Raw genomic sequence first — 21518 nt, 5'->3', positions numbered from 1 at the left:
CCTTCTCTCTCTCTCTCTCTCTCTCTCTCTCTCTCTCTCTCTCTCTCTACTACACCTTCTCTCTCTGTCAACCACACCTTCTCTCTCTCTCTCTCTCTCTCTCGCTACTACACCTTCTCTCTCTCTCTCGCCAATACACCTCTCTCTCTCTCTCTCTCTATCTCTCTCTACGACACCTTCTCTCTCTCTCTCTCTGTCTCTCTCTACTACACCTTCTCTCTCTCTCTCTCTCTCTGTCTCTACTACACTCTCTCTTCTCTCTCTCTCTCTCTCTCTCTCTCTCTCTCTCTCTCTCTCTCTACGACACCTTCTCTCTCTGTCTCTCTCTACCATACCTTCTCTCTCTCTATCTTTATCTCTCTCTCTCTCTCTCCACCCCATCCCTTTGTCTATTTATTTCCCCTATCTTTCATGCTTGCTTTATTGCTCTTTCAATCTATCAGACTACATTTGCATTATATCTCAGATAAAATAAGGATATTATATCTTCCTTACTGTCACCCTGAGTCAGTGCAAGTGAAAGTTGGGCCCTTGTCTGATCCAGTCAGCAATGAGTCAGAGCCCTCATCCAGAAGGCTAGGTGTCAGATACCTTTCTATGCCACTTGATTTAGGCTTTGCTGCTTTGCTTATCACAGAATAATGCAGTCTGGCCTAGCATCCTGTGATTATGTGTCCTATTTATTACACTGTGGAGGGCCAGGCACGGCCATGAGAGCAGTACAGCATCTGAGGCTGTGGGACAAAGATATGCACTGTGGACGCAATGGACTGGAGCCCTTGGCTTTTTCAGACAGCCTGGAATGGATCGATGAGCGTTTCAGTTGCCTCTCGCTCGCTCGCTCTCTCACCCATGTCTCTCTCTTGTGTTCATGCCCCTTTGTGGAGGTGACAGAGTGAGAGAGAGTGACCTCTCTGTGAGGACATGTTCTTGCTCTGTGGCAGTCCCTCTCTTTGTGCACCATCACCACCATCACCATCATCCTCATCATCCTCTTCATCACCATTATCATCATCATCATCATCACCATCATCATCACTATCATCATCATCAACATCAGAGCGCCGCGGAGATATTCCCTGTTCTGTACATACATCTCCTCTCCACCACAGTGTGGGCTGCAGATTGGGCCAAGGAGGAGGAATAATTAGTCTCCCCTTCTCGCTCTGTCTCTCTGCTTTGTCCCTCTCTCACCCTCTCCTCTGTCTCTCTGCTTTGTCCCTCTCTCAACCCTCTCTCTGTCTCTCTGCTTTGTCCCTCTCCTCTGTCTCTCTGCTTTGTCCCTCTCTCAACCCTCTCTCTGTCTCTCTGCTTTGTCCCTCTCCTCTGTCTCTCTGCTTTGTCCCTCTCTCAACCCTCTCCTCTGTCTCTCTGATTTGTCCCTCTCTCAACCCTCTCCTCTGTCTCTCTGCTTTGTCCCTCTCTCACCCTCTCCTCTGTCTCTCTGATTTGTCCCTCTCTCAACCCTCTCCTCTGTCTCTCTGCTTTGTCCCTCTCTCAACTCTCTCCTCTGTCTCTCTGCTTTGTCCCTCTCTCAACTCTCTCCTCTGTCTCTCTGCTTTGTCCCTCTCTCAACCCTCTCCTCTGTCTCTCTGCTTTGTCCCTCTCTCAACCCTTTCCTCTCTCTCTGCTTTGTCCCTCTCTCACCCTCTCCTCTGTCTCTCTGCTTTGTCCCTCTCTCAACTCTCTCCTCTGTCTCTCTGCTTTGTCCCTCTCTCAACCCTCTCCTCTGTCTCTCTGCTTTGTCCCTCTCTCAACCCTTTCCTCTCTCTCTGCTTTGTTCCTCTCTCAACCCTCTCCTCTGTCTCTCTGCTTCTCATCTCCTCTTTCCCTCCTATAATCTATTTACTGTGCTCCCTTGCTCTCTTCTCCTCCTTCTTTAATTTGATCTGCCCCTCCCTCCCTCCCTCCCTCCCTCAATCCCTCCATATCTCTCTCTCTGACAGTGTCCTGATGGGGACATGGATGACAACAGTACCCTGGACCTGAGAGTGAGCCGGGGCCAGCCGGGGGGTCCGGAGGGGGGTGGCACGGTGCTGACGCCCCTGCAGCCCATGTCCACCCAGCGCCAGGCCCTGCTCAACAGCAGCCGCTGCTACCAGATGAGCGAGGCCGAATGCTGGGACCTACCCGTGGACTACACCAAGATCAAGCGCATCACAGACGACGATCACAAAGAGGTATGGGGAAGGACCGCAGCATTATGGGTATTGTAGTCATACTTTTATTTTGTTCAAAATTCTAATCTATTGAACAGAGTGGTGCTCTATTTTATTTCAATGGTCTCTTACAGTGGAGACACAATTCAAAGATGGTTTATTCAGAACATATTTTACTCCCTGAGAGCGTTCAATATTCCCTAATGAGCCATAGACAGAACACAGGTAACCATAGCCTCAGGAAGTAGGAGTGCTGAGGGTGCTGCAGCACCCCCTGAAAAATCACAATGATAAAATATATATTAATAGAAAATATATATATATTTTGTAAATATATTTCTTCACAAAAGTAGTGCACTGGGCCTTTACTAGTATTAGCAGACCGATATAGACTTCTCTAGCTCGGGCAAAAACATTTTTTCAGCACCTCTGCTTTTGCAAAAATGGTAGTTGTATAATTAAGAACAGTATCTTGCAGGATTCAATAGTTGGAATTGTAAGAGTTGTTGCTCTGTCCCTTTCTGTAAGAGTTGTTGCTCTGTCCCTTTCTGTAAGAGTTGTTGCCCTGTCGCTTTCTGTAAGAGTTGTTGCTCTGTCCCTTTCTGTAAGAGTTGTTGCTCTGTCCCTTTCTGTAAGCGTTGTTGCCCTGTCCCTTTCTGTAAGAGTTGTTGCTCTGTCCCTTTCTGTAAGAGTTGTTGCTCTGTCCCTTTTTGTAAGAGTTGTTGCTCTGTCCCTTTCTGTAAGAGTTGTTGCTCTGTCCCTTTCTGTAAGAGTTGTTGCTCTGTCCCTTTCTGTAAGAGTTGTTGCTCTGTCCCTTTCTGTAAGAGTTGTTGCTCTGTCCCTTTCTGTAAGAGTTGTTGCTCTGGCCCTTTCTGTAAGAGTTGTTGCCCTGTCCCTTTCTGTAAGAGTTGTTGCCCTGTCCCTTTCTGTAAGAGTTGTTGCTCTGTCCCTTTCTCTGCGATTGTCATTCTAATGGAATCCAGAAAGAACTAAACCCTGTCCTCAAATATTTACATCAAAAGGTGCAAAGTTAAGACACAAAACATCCACATCAAATTAAAGATTTTTCTTGATAGAGTAACATGGAAAACAACCACTTTTTGTGCTGTATTAATTGACCATCCTTACTAACCACTTACTGTAAATGTACATTACTGTATTGTACATAGGCTGGTCATCTAGGTTTGTACCTGCAGACTTTCCATCACCGTGAAGAAAAACAACGCACAATGCAGTAATTGAGTACATTGAGACATCAAGTGGTTTGTGATGATGTGGCTCAGTTGATAGAGCATGGTGCTTGCAATGCTAGGGTTGTTGGTTCGATTCCCACGGGGGACCAGTATGCAATCACTACTGTAAGTTGCTCTTGATCAGAGTGTCTGCTGAAAAGGAATGAATAGACCATTTCAGTTTTCACATAGAAATAAGTTGCATTTGCAAAGTATTTCAAGAAACTGGAAAACATATATCAAGCAAGTATTTTCATATTCCACAAGTATTATTAGATTAACTGTTTTGTACAGATAATTATCAGACTCACGTTACAAATGCTGGTAAACATTTAGTTTAAATGTTTTCACAAAAGTAGTGCACTGGCCCTTTGCTAGTCCTGTATTAGCAGACTGATATAGACATCTTCAGCGCAGGCAATTTTTTTCTTGCAAAAACATCGCAACACCCCCACCTCCAAACAACTTCCCACGGCTATGCAGGTAATGGTGATTTGATTTGGCTCATCCAGGGGAAAGGGAGGGTGGGGGGTATCCAGTATCCACTGATAGTATTTTAGTGACATTTAGTGGATGCTGCTGGTACTGCATTGATTTAATGGGTGAATCTTAATTGTTTTTCCTTGATTCCTCACACCCTGCCTTCTAGTCTCCTTCTCAAAACACATTAGAGCAGAAGAGGAGACGAGGAATCAAGGAAAACAATTGAGATTCACCCAATGACTCAGTGAAGCACCCTATTGTGGATTCATGCTTTGTGAGATCACAGGAGGTTGGTTGCACCTTAATTGGGGAGGATGGGCTCGTGGAAATGACTGGAGCAGAATAAATGGAATGGTATTAATGGTTTCCATGTTTTTGATGCCATTCCATTTACTCTGTTCCAGCCATTAATATGAGCCGTCCTCCTCTCAGAAGCCTCCTGTGGGTGAGATACATTAAGGATCTGCAACATCATATATATAATAATAATATGCCATTTAGCAGATGCTTTTATCCAAAGTGACTTACAGTCATGCGTGCATAATTTATTTTATTTTTTGTGTATGGGTGGTCCCAGGGATCGAACCCACTACCTTGGCGTTACAAGCGCCGTGCTCTACCAGCTGAGCTACAGAGGACCATATGATTAATGCCTGATAGGCTATCCTTACACGTTGTACTCTGAATCTTTGATATTACGCAAAGCAAAACATGCAGTAAATTGATACATTTGCAGTGTCCGATTAAAAAGCATAAGTTAAGCATAAGTGTTATTGGGCTTGCTAATCAAGCATGGATGAAACATTTCCAGTGGGGCATTAGCACAGAGGTTAAGTGGAGAGATGGGGATGTGCATTTGAATTGTAATCATGTAATGAAATGAGTCATGTAGGACGTGTAATATGAATCTATGGTCACAGGCTACATGATGACATGATGTAGTCTTCCTTTCTTTTATCCCTCCACCAGGCGGACCACCTGGATCCGTTCCAGGACCTTCTGGATGAGCAGCACTACGGAGGGGACGTGACCAGCCCAAAACACAAGTACACCCCCTGCAAGGAGGGCAAGAAGGAGCTCATCACGTAAGGCCAAAACATTATTTTCTCATCCCCTCGTTACTTTACAGTCTTTATACCTTTACCTAGGGACCATTTTCCTCATCTAATGTCATCATTGTGGGTAATCTAATGTTATCATTGTGGGTAATCTAATGTTATCATTGTGGGTAATCTAATGTTATCATTGTGGGTAATCTAATGTTATCATTGTGGGTAATCTAATGTTATCATTGTGGGTAATCTAATGTTATCATTGTGGGTAATCTAATCAGGGACGCAACTTTGGTTTTAGAAGTGGGGGGGACATTAATATGCATATATATATTTTTAATCCAGTCGGATAAACAGCCTACCCGACCGCTCGAAGGCATCCGCATGGTCCTAAAGCACACTGTTGCCTTGTTTTTTTGTATCACATTCCAATGATAAAACTGGAGGGGGGACAAAAATGCAATTTCAGAATGTGGTGGGGACATTTCCCCCGTCCCCAGTGAAAGTTGTGCCGCTGAATCTAATGTTATCATTGTGTTATCTACTGTCATCCTTCTGTGCTTGTGTGTTCTCTAGTCTCTCCAGCTACCAGCTAGCTGACAAAAGCATCTGCAGTATGATGACGACCAATGCGCAAGACCTCAAGTAAGCAGAACCTTATTTCATAAATGTCTCTGATATTGACCCTTGTAAGTTTTATATTTTAATCTCTAGTTTTACAGCAGACCAATAGCCTGATTGAGCAATAGCCTGGTAGACCAATAGCCTGATAGATCAATAGCCTGCTAGACCAATAACCTTATACCAATAGCCTGATAGACCAATAGCCTTACACCAATAGCCTGATAGACCAATAGTCTGATAGACCAATAGCCTGATAGACCAATAGCCTCATAGACCAATGGCCTGATAGACCAATAGCCTGACAGACCAATGGCCTGATAGACCAATAGCCTGATAGACCAATAGCCTCATAGACCAATGGCCTGATAGACCAATAGCCTGATAGACCAATAGCCTGATAGTGTCAATGCTGTCAGCTTTGGTATTACCCTGTCCCCTGTAGTCACTCTCCTTGTCCCCTCTCTGTCCCAGGTGTCCCACTCCAGGATGTGACGGGTCTGGACATATCACTGGGAACTACACCTCTCACAGGAGGTAACTTGCACCCCATCATAATGACAAAAGCCATGCAGTATATTCAGCAGCCCCCAACACTTCAGATTGTAGTGCAGTGCGATGCTAGTAGATACATATACACTGAGTGTACAAAACATTAGGAATACCTAATGTTTCACCCTCTTTTGCCCTCAGAACAGCCTCAATGTGTCAGGGCATGGACTCTACAAGGTGCTGAAAGCGTTCCACAGGGATGCTAGCCCATGTTGACTCCAACACTTCCCACAGTTGTGTCAAGTTGTCTGGATGTCCTTTGGGTGGTGGACCATTCTTGATACACACGGGAAACTGTTGAGCGTGAAAAACCCAGCAGCGTTGCAGTTCTTGACACACTCGAACCGGTGTGCCTGGCACCTACTACCATACCCCGTTCAAAGGCACTTAAAAATGTTGTCTTGCCCATTCACCTTCTGAATGGCACACATACACAATCCATGTCTCAATTGTCTCAAGGCTTAAAAATCCTACTTTAACCTGTCTCTTCCCCTTCATCTACACTGATTGAAGTGGATTTAACAAGTGACATCAATAAGAGAGCATAGCTTTCACCTGGTCAGTCTATGTCATGGATGTCCTAATGTTTTGTACACTCAGTGTATATGACATATTTTGTAAACCTGACAGCTGGATTGGTGAGTGGATTGTTTAGACTTGTTTTCAGTTCCACTAAGCTCTGATAGTAATTTATTACTGTCTATAATTGTCTTTGTATAGACCCTTTCCAGTACACGACACACTGACGTCACACACACAGATGCGCGCGACTCTTGGCGGCAGTAAGAAAGCCATCGCCATCTGCGCCCATTCAACATAGCTTAGATTTAAGTTTTTATTACTTCTAAACAACATAACTTTTTTGGGTTCTCATACGCTCACAATTATGTTTTGATTCTTGCTTGAACAGTCGCTAAGATTACATTTGGTTGTGATCTTTGCAAAATAACTATTTTGGATGCAGCAGTTGTTAGCTAGAATGTTAACGCTCATTGATATAGGCTGTAGCAAAAGCTAGCCAAAGAGCCATTTTACTGGTTGAAGTTTAAGTGTTTTTTAAGTATAATGCAGTTGATTTACAATGATGACACAAACATTATATTAAGCAGGACATTCATACGAGCCTTAAAATCCAATTATAATCCAAAAGTAGTGTGAAATGCACTCATAAGCCACATAGGGCGGCAGGTGGCTTAGTGGTTAAGAGTGTTGTGCCAGTAACCGAAAGGTCGCTGGTTCTAATCCCCGAGCCGACTAGGTCAAAAATCTGTTGATGTGCCCTTGAGCAAGGCACTTAACCCTAATTGCTCCTGTAAGTCGGTCTGGATAAGAGCGTCTGCAAAATGTAAATAGAGGCTTTTTATGCTGGTGTTCTATAAGAACTCCCCCTTGTTCTGCCGCAAACTTGCACACATCGCCCTAGTGCGGCACTGTTTGTAAACACAGAAAGAGGTCTATAGGCTACATGGTTTGTCTTGAAATACTTCATACTAACGTTACAGATGTACCATTCTGAGAAGTGATGAACTGCAAATGCACTGATGTTGTAATCATACTCTTAAGATGGTAGTGAACTGCACAAGACCTTTCCCTTCTAGTCTGTCAGGCTGTCCACGGGCCAAGAAGAGCGGGATCAAGATACTGCACAGCAAGGAGGACAAGGACGACCAGGAGCCAATCAGGTGTGGCTTTGGAACGGATGGATAGTGTATCGTATCTTGATAACATATTCTCTTGAAGCCATAGTCCTGTATTTCACCTCATATTTCCCTACAGCCAGTGTAGTACACCTAGTGGGGACAGTACAGTAAAGGTTATCTTTCAGACAATTCTGGCATTTGGTAAAGTAGTGCCATAATGTTAAGTGTATATGACCTTGCCGCAAATCATCTACAGTTCACTCTGCGTCCTTTCAGCAATCACCTCCCAATCTCTACACAACTGTTGCTGCCACCTATATCCCTGCGAGGTTCACTGGATCTACCATCATCATTAACATTGCAATCATAATTAACACTGATCTCCCCACTGCCAGAGTGAAGCGGCCCCCAGACACGCTGAGCTAATTCTAATCAGCACAAATGTCACTCTGTAGGACATATCAATGTAGAATCACGGGTAAATGTTATAACCTGGGGACTGTTTTCATTAGAGTAGCCAATATTTTTCTAGTAATTTCACTGTGTGAATCACAGTTACCAGGGGCAGGTGTGCTGCAGGTGAGGTGAGCGAGGTTGTGACCCCTCCTCTACGCAGGTGTCCCGTCCCAGGCTGCGACGGACAGGGTCATGTGACGGGGAAGTACGCGTCCCACCGCAGTGCATCAGGCTGCCCCCTTGCGGCCAAACGGCAGAAGGACGGCTACGTTAATGGCTCCCAGTTTGCATGGAAGTCCGGGAAGACAGATGGCATGTCGTGCCCAACCCCGGGCTGCGATGGATCGGGACATGTCAGTGGGAGCTTCCTGACACATCGGAGGTAGGTGTGGCTCTGCACGGTTGTGTTGTACACGAGCAACTGTGTATAAATGTAACCAAGTACCAGAGAAAGTATGTAAATAATGTGCTTGAGACCAGGGTTGGAGTCATGTCATGTGATTTTATTCACCAGTCTCTCCGGCTGTCCCCGTGCCACCTCAGCCATGAAGAAAGCCAGAATGACTGGGGTAGAAATGTTGACAATCAAGCAACGGGCAAGCAAAGGTCAGCTAACACTGTAATACCAGCAGGAACCTTTGACTAGGCCAGTAGTTGGTTTACTCTAAAAAATATTCAAGCTTAATCAAATCTTACATTTTATTTCATGTTTCCTTTCTTCTAGGAATAGAAAATGACGAGGAAATCAAACAGCTGGATGAAGAAATCAAAGATCTAAACGAATCGAACAATCAAGTGGAATCAGACATGATTAAACTTAGGACACAAGTAAGATTAATTCATTATTCATTTGAGATTCATTCATTATTATTCATTATTTATTATAGGGCAGTAAGTCATGCTGAGTTTGGGAAAAATATTGAAACAGGTTGCTGGATTAAAGCTTAGATGTTGATGTTTCATCCCCCCAAGTAACTGTGATAAGAATACGGCATGAATATTAGGAAGTGCCTCAGTGTCAGTCAAAACCCTCTGTTGTCAAACCGAATATCACAGTGGTTCAACTAAATTCAATGTCTCTCTCTCCTTTCCCAGATCACCACTATGGAGACTAACCTGAAGTCCATAGAGGAGGAGAACAAAGTGATTGAGCAGCAGAATGACGCCCTACTGCACGAGCTAGCCAACCTCAGCCACTCTCTCATCAACAGCTTAGCTAATATCCAGCTCCCACATATGGTACGTACCATCACAACTTAGCCTTTAACAGTTACTGTCGGACAAGCACTGTATCAATTCATGATCTAAGCTTCATTTACATTTTCTGTATAAGTACTTTGTGACATCTGCTGATGTAAAAGGGGCTTTATAAATACATTTGATTTGATTTAGTAGAAGCTCTTATCCAGAGCGACTTACAGTTAGTGCATTTATCTTAAGATAGCTAGGTGGGACAACCACATATCTCAGTCATAGTAAGTACATTTTCCCTCAATAAAGTAGCTATCAGCAAAGTCAGAGCTAGTGTAACCGAGTTAAAACAAGACATGGTCATATCATGATATTGTCTTATTCCACTCATTCTACCAAATTGGATATGTTTATCTCCATAGTGATTGTTCGCTGACGCCTGAAATGGAACACTTGAAACATATGAAAATATACATGTTATGTAATGCTGGAAAAATCACTGCAGAGAGTTACTGACATAAGGGCGGATGACATAGTTGAGTTTCCTCATCTGCTTCTTTCTGTTTGTCACTTGTTTTTTCAGCAGTTCATGTGCTTCTGTGCTACAACACTTCCCTTACAGACTAGTAATGACTAATGACCCCCCCCCCACCCAAAAGCTGCTTGGTTTCAGTTAAGAAAAAATCATGGCTGCCTTGATGTGTCATGTGCCTGTATTATCCAATAGCAGCTCTTGTGTATGAAGACGAACAGGGCTGATTGGATACTGCCTGATCTAAAATGCACCAAAGTTGCTTATTAACAACTGAAATCCCTCCCTCTGAATATGGCTCCCTGTTCGCCACACATTCATGCGAGGGGATCACGTTTTAGTAGGGTTATAACGCATTTTGCTAGTGTGGAGCCACATCTGTTTGTGCCACAGCTAATTGATATAGTTATTGGTATGCCAAATGTCATGATATGACAATAGCTATTAGAAAGACAGCACAAAAAGATCTGCGACCAGGCTAGAATGTTGCTCCCTTTTGTACAGCAGGCTAATAGAATTCTATCTCTATTCTCTTTACACCTCTTCCTGTAGAAACCGATGCCACAGAAAGAGGCCCCAGTTAAACATAGCTGCTGTTTACAGATGCCCCACAGAGTAAGAGATTCCTTTTCATAGTGTAATTATTATCCTTTAATTCTCCTTCCTCCCTTTAGTGTTCCTCCTATACTCAAGAACACTCTCTCTGTGGTGTGTATGCATCACAATTATCCATACATGTTGCTGCGTTATACTATGATTCAAGTGCCCCATGACATAAGGCAGTGGTCATGTTGGAGTAACACAACGAGACATATTTAAACAGTATTATAACCCAGTTACAGTCAATGACCGTCACGTTGTATAAGCATTTGAAGACAGGCGCAGGAATACGTAATAGGGGTTTTATTTTCTCCACCCAACACAAGTTACGTCATGAACAACGACGGGGACGAAGCCCAAAACAAACACGTATATACAGTGCCTTGCAAAAGTATTTATCCCCCTTGGCGTTTTTCCTATTTTGTTGCATTACAACCTGTAATTTAAATGGATTTTTATTTGGATTTCATGTAATGGACATACACAAAATAGTGGCAACATGGAGACCAAGGAGCTCTCCAAACAAGTCAGGGACAAAGTTGTGGAGAAGTACAGATCAGGGTTGGGTTATAAAAAAATATCTGAAACTTTGAACATCCCACGGAGCACCATTAAATCCATTATTAAAAAATTGAAAGAATATGGCACCACAACAAACCTGCCAAGAGAGGGCCGCCCACCAAAACTCACGGACCAGGCAAGGAGGGCATTAATCAGAGAGGCATCAGAGACCAAAGATAACCCTGAATGAGCTGCAAAGTTCCACAGCAGAGATTGGAGTATCTGTCCATAGGACCACTTTAAGGCGTACACTCCACAGAGCTGGGCTTTACGGAAGAGTGGCCAGTAAAAAGCTATTGCTTAAAAAAAAAAAAAAGCTAACACGTTTGGTGTTCACCAAAAGGCATGTGGGAGACTCCCCAAACATATGGAAGAAGGTACTCTGGTCAGATGAGACTAAAATTGAGCTTTTTGGCCATCAAGGAAAACGCTATGTCTGGCGCAAACCCAACACCTCTCATCACCCCGAGAACACCATCCCCACAGTGAAGCATGGTGGTGACAGCATCATGCTGTGGGGATGTTTTTCATTGGCAGGGACTGGGAAACTGGTCAGAATTGAAGGAATGATGGATGGCGCTAAATACAGGTAAATACTTGAGGGAAACTTGTTTCAGTCTTCCAGAGATTTGAGACTGGGACGGAGGTTCACCTTCCAGCAGGACAATGGCCCTAAGCATATTGCTAAAGCAACACTTGAGTGGTTTAAGGGGAAACATTTAAATATCTTGGAATGGCCTAGTCAAAGCCCAGAACTCAATCCAATTGAGAATCTGTGGTATGACATAAAGATTGTTGTACACCAGCGGAACCCATCCAACTTGAAGGAGCTGGAGCAGTTTTGTCTTGAAGAATAGGCAAAAATCCCAGTGGCTAGATGTGTCAAGCTTATAGAGACATACCCCAAGAGACTTGCAGCTGTAATTGCTACAAAAGGTGGCTCTACAAAGCATTGACTTTGGGGGGGTGAATAGTTATGCACGCTCAAGTTCAGTTTTTTTGTCTTATTTCTTGTTTGTTTCACACAAAAAAATATTTTGCATCTTCAAAGTGGTAGGCATGTTGTGTAAATCAAATGATACAAACCCCCAAAAAAATCCATTTTAATTCCAGGTTGTAAGGCAACAAAATAGGAAAAATGCCAAGGGGCGTGAATACTTTCGCAAGCCACTGTATATATACACACAGGGATGTAACCCAAACAAAATAACGAGGTGTAAACCTCTAAACAATACATGGGATGAGACCCGTCATACCAAGAGCACAATACATGGTACTCACGGTACTCACGAGACCAACGGACATGGGACAATAATCGATAAGGACAATGGGGAACAGAGGGCACATACAGTTGAAGTCGGAAGTTTACATACACTTAGGTTGGAGTCATTAAAACCCGTTTTTCAACCACTCCACAAATTTCTTGTTAACTAACTATAGTTTTGGCAAATCAGTTAGAACATCTACTTTGTGCATGACACAAGTAATTTTTCCAACAATTGTTTACTGACAGATTATTTCACTTATAATTCACTATATCACAATTCCAGTGGGTCAGAAGTTTACATACACTAAGTTGACTGTGCCTTTAAACATCTTGGAAAATTCTAGAAAAATATGTCATGGCTTTAGAAGCTTCTGATAGGCTAAATGACATCATTTGAGTCAATTGGAGGTGTGCCTGTGGATGAATTTCAAGGCCCACCTTCAAACGCAGTGCCTCTTTGCTTGACATCATGGGAAAATCTAAAGAAATCAGCCAAGACCTCAGAAAAAAATTGTAGACCTCCACAAGTCTGGTTCAATTTCCAAACGCCTGAAGGTACCACATTCATCTGTACAAACAATAGTAAGCAAGTATAAACACCATGGGACCACGCAGCCGTCATACCGCTCAGGAAGGAGACGCGTTCTGTCTCCTAGAGATGAACGTAATTTGGTGCAAAAAGTGCAAATCAATTCCAGAACAACAGCAAAGGACCTTGTGAAGATGCTGGAGGAAACAGGTACAAAATTATCTATATCCACAGTAAAACGAGTCCAATACGACATAACCTGAAAGGCCGCTCGGCAAGGAAGAAGCCACTGCTCCAAAACCGCCATGAAAAAGCCAGACTACGGTTTGCAACTGCACATGGGGACAAAGATCGTACTTTTTGGAGAAATGTCCTCTGGTCTGATTAAAATAAATAGAACTGTTTGGCCATAATGACCATCGTTATGTTTGGAGGAAAAAGGGGGAGCTTGCAAGCCGAAGAACACCATCCCAACCGTGAAGCACGGGGGTGGCAGCATCATGCTGTGGGGGTGCTTTGCTGCAGGAGGGACTGGTGCACTTCACAAAATAGATGGCATCATGAAGAAGGAAAGTAATGTGGATATATTGAAACAACATCTCAAGACATCAGTCAGGAAGTTAAAGCTTGGTCGCAAAATGGGTCTTCCAAATGGACAATGACCCCAAGCATACTTCCAAAGTTGTGGCAAAATGGCTTAAGGACAACAAAGTCAAGGTATTGGAGTGGCCATCACAAAGCCCTGACCTCAATCCTATAGAACATTTGTGGGCAGAACTGAAAAAGCATGTGCAAGCAAGGAGGCCTACAATCCTGACTCCGTTACACCAGCTCTGTCAAGAGGAATGGGCCAAAATTCACCCAACTTATTGTGGGAAGCTTGTGGAAGACTACCCTAAACGTTTGACCCAAGTTAAACCATTTAAAGGCAATGCTACCAAATACTAATTGATTGCATGTAAACTTCTGACCCACTGGGAATGTGATGAAAGAAATAAAAGCTGAAATAAATCATTCTCTATACTATTATTCTGACATTTCACATTCTTAAAATAAAGTGGTGATCCTAACTGACCTAAGACAGTGAATGTGTACTAGTATTAAATGTCAGGAATTGTGAAAAACTGAGTTGAAATGTATTTGGCTAAGGTGTATATAAACCTCCGACTTCAACTGTATATACACATACTAATCAGGGGGAATGGGAACCAGGTGTGCGTAATGAGACAAGACAGTCCGGGGTTGGTAGTAATGATCCATGTCAGTGACGCCTAGAAAGCCGGTGACGTAGACCTCCGGAACTGGTGAATGGAATGAGCAGCAGTACCGGGTGGATCCGTGACAATGACCAAGTTGGTTCAGTCCGCTATTACATATTCAATGTCTCTTTGTCTTCTCCTGTTCCTGTTACATTGTGTCTTCCTGTCTGAGAAATGGCGCCCACAACTCCCACGTCACATTAGCTAATTTATTTATGTGATATCATCGTTTTGGCTGCATAAGCTAAGCATCAACCATTTATCTTCTATGAGTTGCTCAAATCAATCTACACTGACTTTGCATGTTTTGGAGTTGCATTCGGTCAACTCTACTGTATATATGACTATGTACATGGTTAGATTTTATGAAATTATTGTATATACACACTTAGTACAATCCCCACCATACTGTGTTAGTACAACCCCCACCATACTGTGTTAGTACAACCCCCACCATACTGTGTTAGTACAACCCCCACCATACTGTGTTAGTACAACCCCCACCATACTGTGTTAGTACAACCCCCACCATACTGTGTTAACACAACCCCCACCATACTGTGTTAATACAACCCCCACCATACTGTGTTAATACAACCCCCACCATACTGTGTTAGTACAACCCCCATCATACTGTGTTAGTACAACCCCCACCATACTGTGTTAACACAACCCCCCACCATACTGTGTTAACACAACCCCCCACCATACTGTGTTAATACAACCCCCACCATACTGTGTTAATACAACCCCCCACCATACTGTGTTAATACAACCCCCACCATACTGTGTTAGTACAACCCCCCACCATACTGTGTTAGTACAACCCCCACCATACTGTGTTAGTACAACCCCCACCATACTGTGTTAGTACAACCCCCACCATACTGTGTTAGTACAACCCCCACCATACTGTGTTAGTACAACCCCCACCATACTGTGTTAGTACAACCCCCACCATACTGTGTTAATACAACCCCCCACCATACTGTGTTAGTACAACCCCCACCATACTGTGTTAGTACAACCCCCACCATACTGTGTTAGTACAACCCCCCACCATACTGTGTTAGTACAACCCCCACCATACTGTGTTAATACAACCCCCACCATACTGTGTTAGTACAACCCCCATCATACTGTGTTAGTACAACCCCCACCATACTGTGTTAACACAACCCCCACCATACTGTGTTAACACAACCCCCACCATACTGTGTTAGTACAACCCCCACCATACTGTGTTAATACAACCCCCACCATACTGTGTTAATACAACCCCCACCATACTGTGTTAGTACAACCCCCATCATACTGTGTTAGTACAACCCCCATCATACTGTGTTAGTACAACCCCCACCATACTGTGTTAACACAACCCCCACCATACTGTGTTAACACAACCCCCACCATACTGTGTTAGTACAACCCCCACCATACTGTGTTAACACAACCCCCACCATACTGTGTTAGTACAACCCCACCATACTGTGTTAATACAACCCCCACCATACTGTGTTAGTACAACCCCCACCATACTGTGTTAGTACAACCCCCATCATACTGTGTTAGTACAACCCCCACCATACTGTGTTAATACAACCCCCACCATACTGTGTTAATACAACCCCCACCATACTGTGTTAATACAACCCCCACCATACTGTGTTAATACAACCCCCACCATACTGTGTTAATACAACCCCCACCATACTGTCCTGACAATGTTTGCAGCTGTTAATGTCCCTCCCTGACCGATTTTCATTTCCCGATTTCCATTTCCCTCGTCTCTGTCTCTCTGAAAACCAAATGAATTGATCATCACAATGAAATCATACTGAATCTGACTGCTGAACGTACACTGTGTACAATTGTCCTTATTGGTGCCTTTTTCCCTCACAGGAGCCAATGAATGAACAAAACTTTGACACTTATGTGAGTACTTTGACAGACATGTACACCCATCAGGACCAATACCAGAGTCCAGAGAACAAGGCCCTATTGGAGAACATCAAACAAGCAGTGCAAGGCATCCAAGTGTAGTAGCCTATCTTCTGGCCAAAAGGACCGGTCTGAGGCCAAATCAAATTATGTTAAAGCAACAAATAAAAGTCAAAAGAGAGAATGGATTCTGTTTTTTGCTGCTGTAATTTACCATAGTATTTCTTTTATTTATTACGCTGTAATGCTCAGAGCTCCATTGTTGTGTTGTTTTGCCTTGCTTTTAAAAAATAGTTCCCAATGGCAAAAGTTTCAAAGAACATTCACGTTTTGTAAATTTTCATATGACCTAATATAATGTGATGTACTGTATATAGCTGCTAATGTATGCACATTTTAGTGTATATGTATTTATTAATTGTAAGCTTGTATCATTCATTATTTTAATGTGTATTGATAAAAAGAACAAAACTGAGTGCCACGGGTTGGGAGCCAGATGTGATGTGAGGACCAATCAGCTTTTCTCTAAGTATGTCATAGAAAACTAAAAAGACCTTTGGTGTGAAGATTGTTTAATGGATTTAAATGTATTGAGTTTTTGTTACAATGTTTGAAAAACTCTGTCTTCAGTGGTCTGTGTGAACACTAATAATAATGTCTGTGTTTAAATCAAGTTTAAGAAGAAACCATGTATAAATATGACACATTTTAAACATCATGACACAGAAACTACTAACTGGTGCAACTCCCATAACCTAGAATGGACTATACTTCATTAGGTTAGAAATAAAAAGTCTTAGTAATCTGTGTTGTTAAAAACACAGAGCGAGATGTCCAACGACCAATGGCTATGGAAAATGTATAGGAGACAATCTAGCATTACTAATTTATTTTTATCTTATTGAATACTTAGTAGGACCTTGGTATAACAATGATTACATCACTTGTTTAGATATGGGATGCAATCTATATAAAAAAAAGTTTGGGTATATGCAATTTCTTATAAATAAAATTAGAACAGAGCTGATAAAAATCTTTTTACTAACAATGTAAATGTATTAAGTTTTGTATAAATCTTTTAATACAATCATGTTTTAGGAATTCAAAATGGGGAGATCAGTTCCTAAATGAACGATGGATGAGTTTCGTTCTTTCATGTTACATTTTGCACAGGGACATCTTTGTTTCCATGTTTTGATTTAAACTTAAAGAGGTACTTGAAAGCTCAAATTGATAGTCAGAGATTTTGTAGAAAAGTTATCTTTATAAAGGCTGATTAATGTGTTGGATTTACAGGGTCAACGTCATTAATTAATCATAGTATATTACAGTGAGGGAAAAAAGTATTGATCCCCTGCTGATTTTGTACGTTTGCCCACTGACAAATACATGATCAGTCTATAATTTTAAATGGTAGGTTTATTTGAACAGTGAGAGACAGAATAACAACAACAAAATCCAGAAAAACGCATGTCAGAAATGTTATAAATTGATTTGCATTTTAATGAAGGAAATAAGTATTTGACCCCTCTGCAAAACATGACTTAGTACTTGGTGGCAAAACCCTTGTTGGCAATCACAGAGGTCAGACGTTTCTTGTAGTTGGCCACCAGGTTTGCACACATCTCAGGAGGGATTTTGTCCCACTCCTCTTTGCAAATCTTCTCCAAGTCATTAAGGTTTCGAGGCTGACGTTTGGCAACTCGAACCTTCAGCTCCCTCCACAGATTTTCTATGGGATTAAGATCTGGAGACTGGCTAGGCCACTCCAGCACCTTAATGTGCTTCTTCTTGAGCCACTCCTTTGTTGCCTTGGCCGTGTGTTTTGGGTCATTGTTATGCTGGAATACCCATCCACGACCCATTTTCAATGCCCTGGCTGAGGGAAGGAGGTTCTCACCCAAGATTTGAAGGTACATGGCCATGTCCATCGTCCCTTTGATGCGGTGAAGTTGTCCTGTCCCCTTAGCAGAAAAACACCCCCAAAGCATAATTTGTCCTGTCCCCATGTGCAGTTTCCACCTCCATGTTTGATGGTGGGGATGGTGTTCTTGGGGTCATAGGCAGCATTCCTCCTCCTCCAAACACGGCGAGTTGAGTTGATGCCAAAGAGCTCGATTTTGGTCTCATCTGACCACAACACTTTCACCCAGTTCTCCTCTGAATCATTCAGATGTTCATTGGCAAACTTCAGATGGGCATGTATATGTGCTTTCTTGAGCAGGAGGAACTTGCGGGCACTGCAGGATTTCAGTCCTTCACGGCGTAGTGTGTTACCAATTGTTTTCATGGTGACTATGGTCCCAGCTGCCTTGAGATCATTGACAAGATCCTCCCGTGTAGTTCTGGGCTGATTCCTCACTGTTCTCATGATCATTGCAACTCCATGAGGTGAGATCTTGCATGGAGCCCCAGGCCGAGGGAGATTGACAGTTATTTTATGTTTCTTCCATTTGCGAATAATCGCACCAACTGTTGTCACCTTCTCACCAAGCTGCTTGGCGATGGTCTTGTAGCCCATTCCAGCCTTGTATAGGTCTACAATCTTGTCCCTGACATCCTTGGAGAGCTCTTTGGTCTTGGCCATGGTGGAGAGTTTGGAATCTGATTGATTGATTGCTTCTGTGGACAGGTGTCTTTTATACAGGTAACAAACTGAGATTAGGAGCACTTCCTTTGAGAGCGTGCTCCTGATCTCAGCTCATTACCTGTATAAAAGACACCTGGGAGCCAGAAATCTTTCTGATTGAGAGGGGGTCAAATACTTATTTCCCTAATTAAAATGCAAATAAATTTATAATTTTTTTTACATGCGTTTTTCTGGATTTTTGTTGTTGTTATTCTGTCTCTCACTGTTCAAATAAACCTACCATTAAAATTATAGACTGATCATTTCTTTGTCAGTGGGCAAACATACAAAATCAGCAGGGGATCAAATACTTTTTTCCCTCACTGTATTGCACTTGTTCAGTTGAAATGTCTTTGCGATCATGCATCTATGTGTCTGAGCCACAACACATGACATGAGCTATAGATTGCTCTTTGATTAAGTCCTAAAAGTGGATATATTGGTTAACAACAATCGATTGATATCCATTATAACAGCCGAGAATGCTAACTAACAACAGTGATATTGGTAATAGTGGTCCATGATTTATTATCGTTTCTATGATTGATGACAATTTCATGAGTAAATTGCAATCACTTTCTTGGAGACACCCTTAGTAAATGTATTCATAGTACTTAAAGGGCCAGTGCAGTCAAAAACATGATTTTCCTGTGTTTCATATATATTTCCACACTATAAGTTTGGAATAATACTGTGAAATTGTGAAAATTAGGATAATGCCCTTTTCGTGTAAGAGCTGTTTTAAAAGACCGCCTGAAATTTCAGCCTGTTTTGGTGGGATGGAGTTTTGGCCTGCCTGGTGACATCACAAGGCAGTAATGTGGCAGTGGCACTCTGTAGCTCAATTGGTAGAGCATGGCGCTTGTAATGCCAGGGTAGTGGGTTCGATCACCGGGACCACCCATACGTAAAAATTTATGCACACATGACTGTAAGTTGCTTTGGATAAAAGCGTCTGCTAAATGGCATATTATTATTATTATTATAGTAAATTAGTTAATAGACTAATAAGAAAGTGAGTTCCAAATCTCTCTGCCAATAACAGCTAGTTTTCAGTTTTCCCCTCCCCACTCAGACCACTCCCAGACAGTCCTAGAAAAATTATTGCTTGAGAAATTGCTCTTTGCTGAGAAGCAATGTATTTATTTTTTTGACCATTTCAATTGAAAACAATGACAGTAAGCTACTGGGTGCCCAGAAATGATTTGATAGTGAGATAAAAATGACTGCATTTGACCTTTAAAAACACCATTATAATGCAATGTAAGTGTCAATGTCAGCCCCCTATTATGCCGTTAACTTTGAAACATCAGCCAACTGCAGTAATCTACCCTTAAATATTATGTACTTATTACGAATTCAATTTTCTCTACAAATTGGCATAACCATGTGACTTGCACTTGCTGAAGATGACTCTACTAATGGATCATACATGTGTTGTTAATACAGTTTATCATGCATGCACTTCATGGGAGTATGAATATGGGTAAATAGAGAGAATGATTTGCATTTAACTACTGTATCATCTAAGATGTATGTGGAAGTAACCTAGGGTGAGGAGTCAACGAGACAGAGCTCAGTGAGTCAAGTTCACTTCAGACATCCCTTTTTGATAGTCAACGTGAGGGTGCTATAGTCATTGACCTGATCTCACACTCCGAAGCATCCCTTTCGACCTCCTACTAGACTAGAGGTCCACATTCCATATGACTCCTCATACCCGTGTCTAAAGCTTTGTGTCTGCAGCTTCATGCCAATATAGCAACGCTTTAGATAGATCGACAGCTTCTACTACTTTTCTTTAGTCAATTATTCTTACTGATACAAAGGAAATGGGAATTTTAAGCACAAATCTGCTGCTCACCAACAGTCAGTTCATATTGTAATATCAGATGTTAAACGCTATCTGTGATTATTTACATACAGAACACTCACATGTCACATGCTAGAATGCAGAAGAATTTTCATATGAATATTTGTGAATTCATCACTTTATTAAACTGCTACAATTATAATTTATTTCGAGTAATGCTTTGATGAAAATGATTTTATAAAACAATTTATTTCCTTCTCTCCTTTCCCCTGTCCCCTCTCTCCCTCTTGCAAACTTCCCAACTTAATTTTGGTACCACATGGCATGATTTTACTTGATCTTAAATTTTTGTTGTATATGTTTAAAATCACAAGTTGCTATGATATTTCATTTGAAATTGTGAAGTTTGTAAAAAATGTATCATGCTGGTGTTGACATCTCTTACTCTGAATAAAACTTGTGTTGCAACACTAACTTGTACTGTTTCCTAAAATGACATTGTTGAAGACATAAAGTATGAGAAGAGAAATAGCCTAGTCAGAGAGAATTGGTGCAGTCACTGACATGACTTGATCAAATCAAATCAAATTTTATTTCATTTGTCACATACACGTGTTTAGCATATGTTATTGCAGGTGTAGCGAAATGCTTGTGCTTCTAGCTCCGACAGTGCAGTAATATCTAACAAGTAATATCTAACAATTTCACAACATATACCCAATACACACAAATCTGATAAGGAATGGAATTTAAGAATATATACATATATGGACAAGCAATGACAGAGCAGCATGGACTAAGATACAGTAGAATATTATAGAATACAGTATATACATATGAGATGAGTAGTGCAAGATATGTAAACATTATTAAAGTGACTAGTGTTCCATTTCTTAAAGTGGCCAGTGATTTCAATAGGCAGCAGCAGCCTCTAATGTGCTAGTGATGGCTATTTAACAGTCTGATGGCCTTGAGATAGAAGCTGTTTTTCATTCTCTCGG

The 21518-nt window shown here is 42.0% G+C and overlaps 1 protein-coding gene across 10 annotated transcripts in view; it reads left to right on the top strand.

The window, feature by feature from the left end:
• LOC121548600 (myelin transcription factor 1-like protein) overlaps positions 1-17450 on the top strand; it is a 61251-nt gene extending 43801 nt beyond the window's left edge. For 4 of the 10 annotated variants that reach the window (XM_041860102.1, XM_041860105.1, XM_041860107.1 and 1 more), the window contains exons 13-23: positions 1947-2180; positions 4817-4959; positions 5503-5571; positions 6022-6084; positions 7683-7781; positions 8356-8577; positions 8710-8801; positions 8920-9023; positions 9291-9434; positions 10471-10533; positions 16037-17450. In XM_041860102.1, coding sequence (XP_041716036.1) covers positions 1947-2180; positions 4817-4959; positions 5503-5571; positions 6022-6084; positions 7683-7781; positions 8356-8577; positions 8710-8801; positions 8920-9023; positions 9291-9434; positions 10471-10533; positions 16037-16177 — 1374 coding nt within the window. In that variant the 3' untranslated portion in view covers positions 16178-17450. Of the gene's footprint in view, positions 1-1946; positions 2181-4816; positions 4960-5502; positions 5572-6021; positions 6085-7682; positions 7782-8294; positions 8578-8709; positions 8802-8919; positions 9024-9290; positions 9435-10470; positions 10534-16036 lie in introns of those variants that run through there. The other 6 variants (XM_041860109.1, XM_041860104.1, XM_041860103.1 and 3 more) reach the window with 6 other exon arrangements.
• Positions 17451-21518: the final 4068 nt, after the last annotated feature.

This window comes from Coregonus clupeaformis, chromosome 33 (assembly GCF_020615455.1).
Source record: "Coregonus clupeaformis isolate EN_2021a chromosome 33, ASM2061545v1, whole genome shotgun sequence".
NCBI lineage: Eukaryota > Metazoa > Chordata > Actinopteri > Salmoniformes > Salmonidae > Coregonus > Coregonus clupeaformis.
The sequence above is the reverse complement of the archived record's forward strand: the minus strand, read 5'-3'. Positions and strand labels throughout refer to the sequence as shown.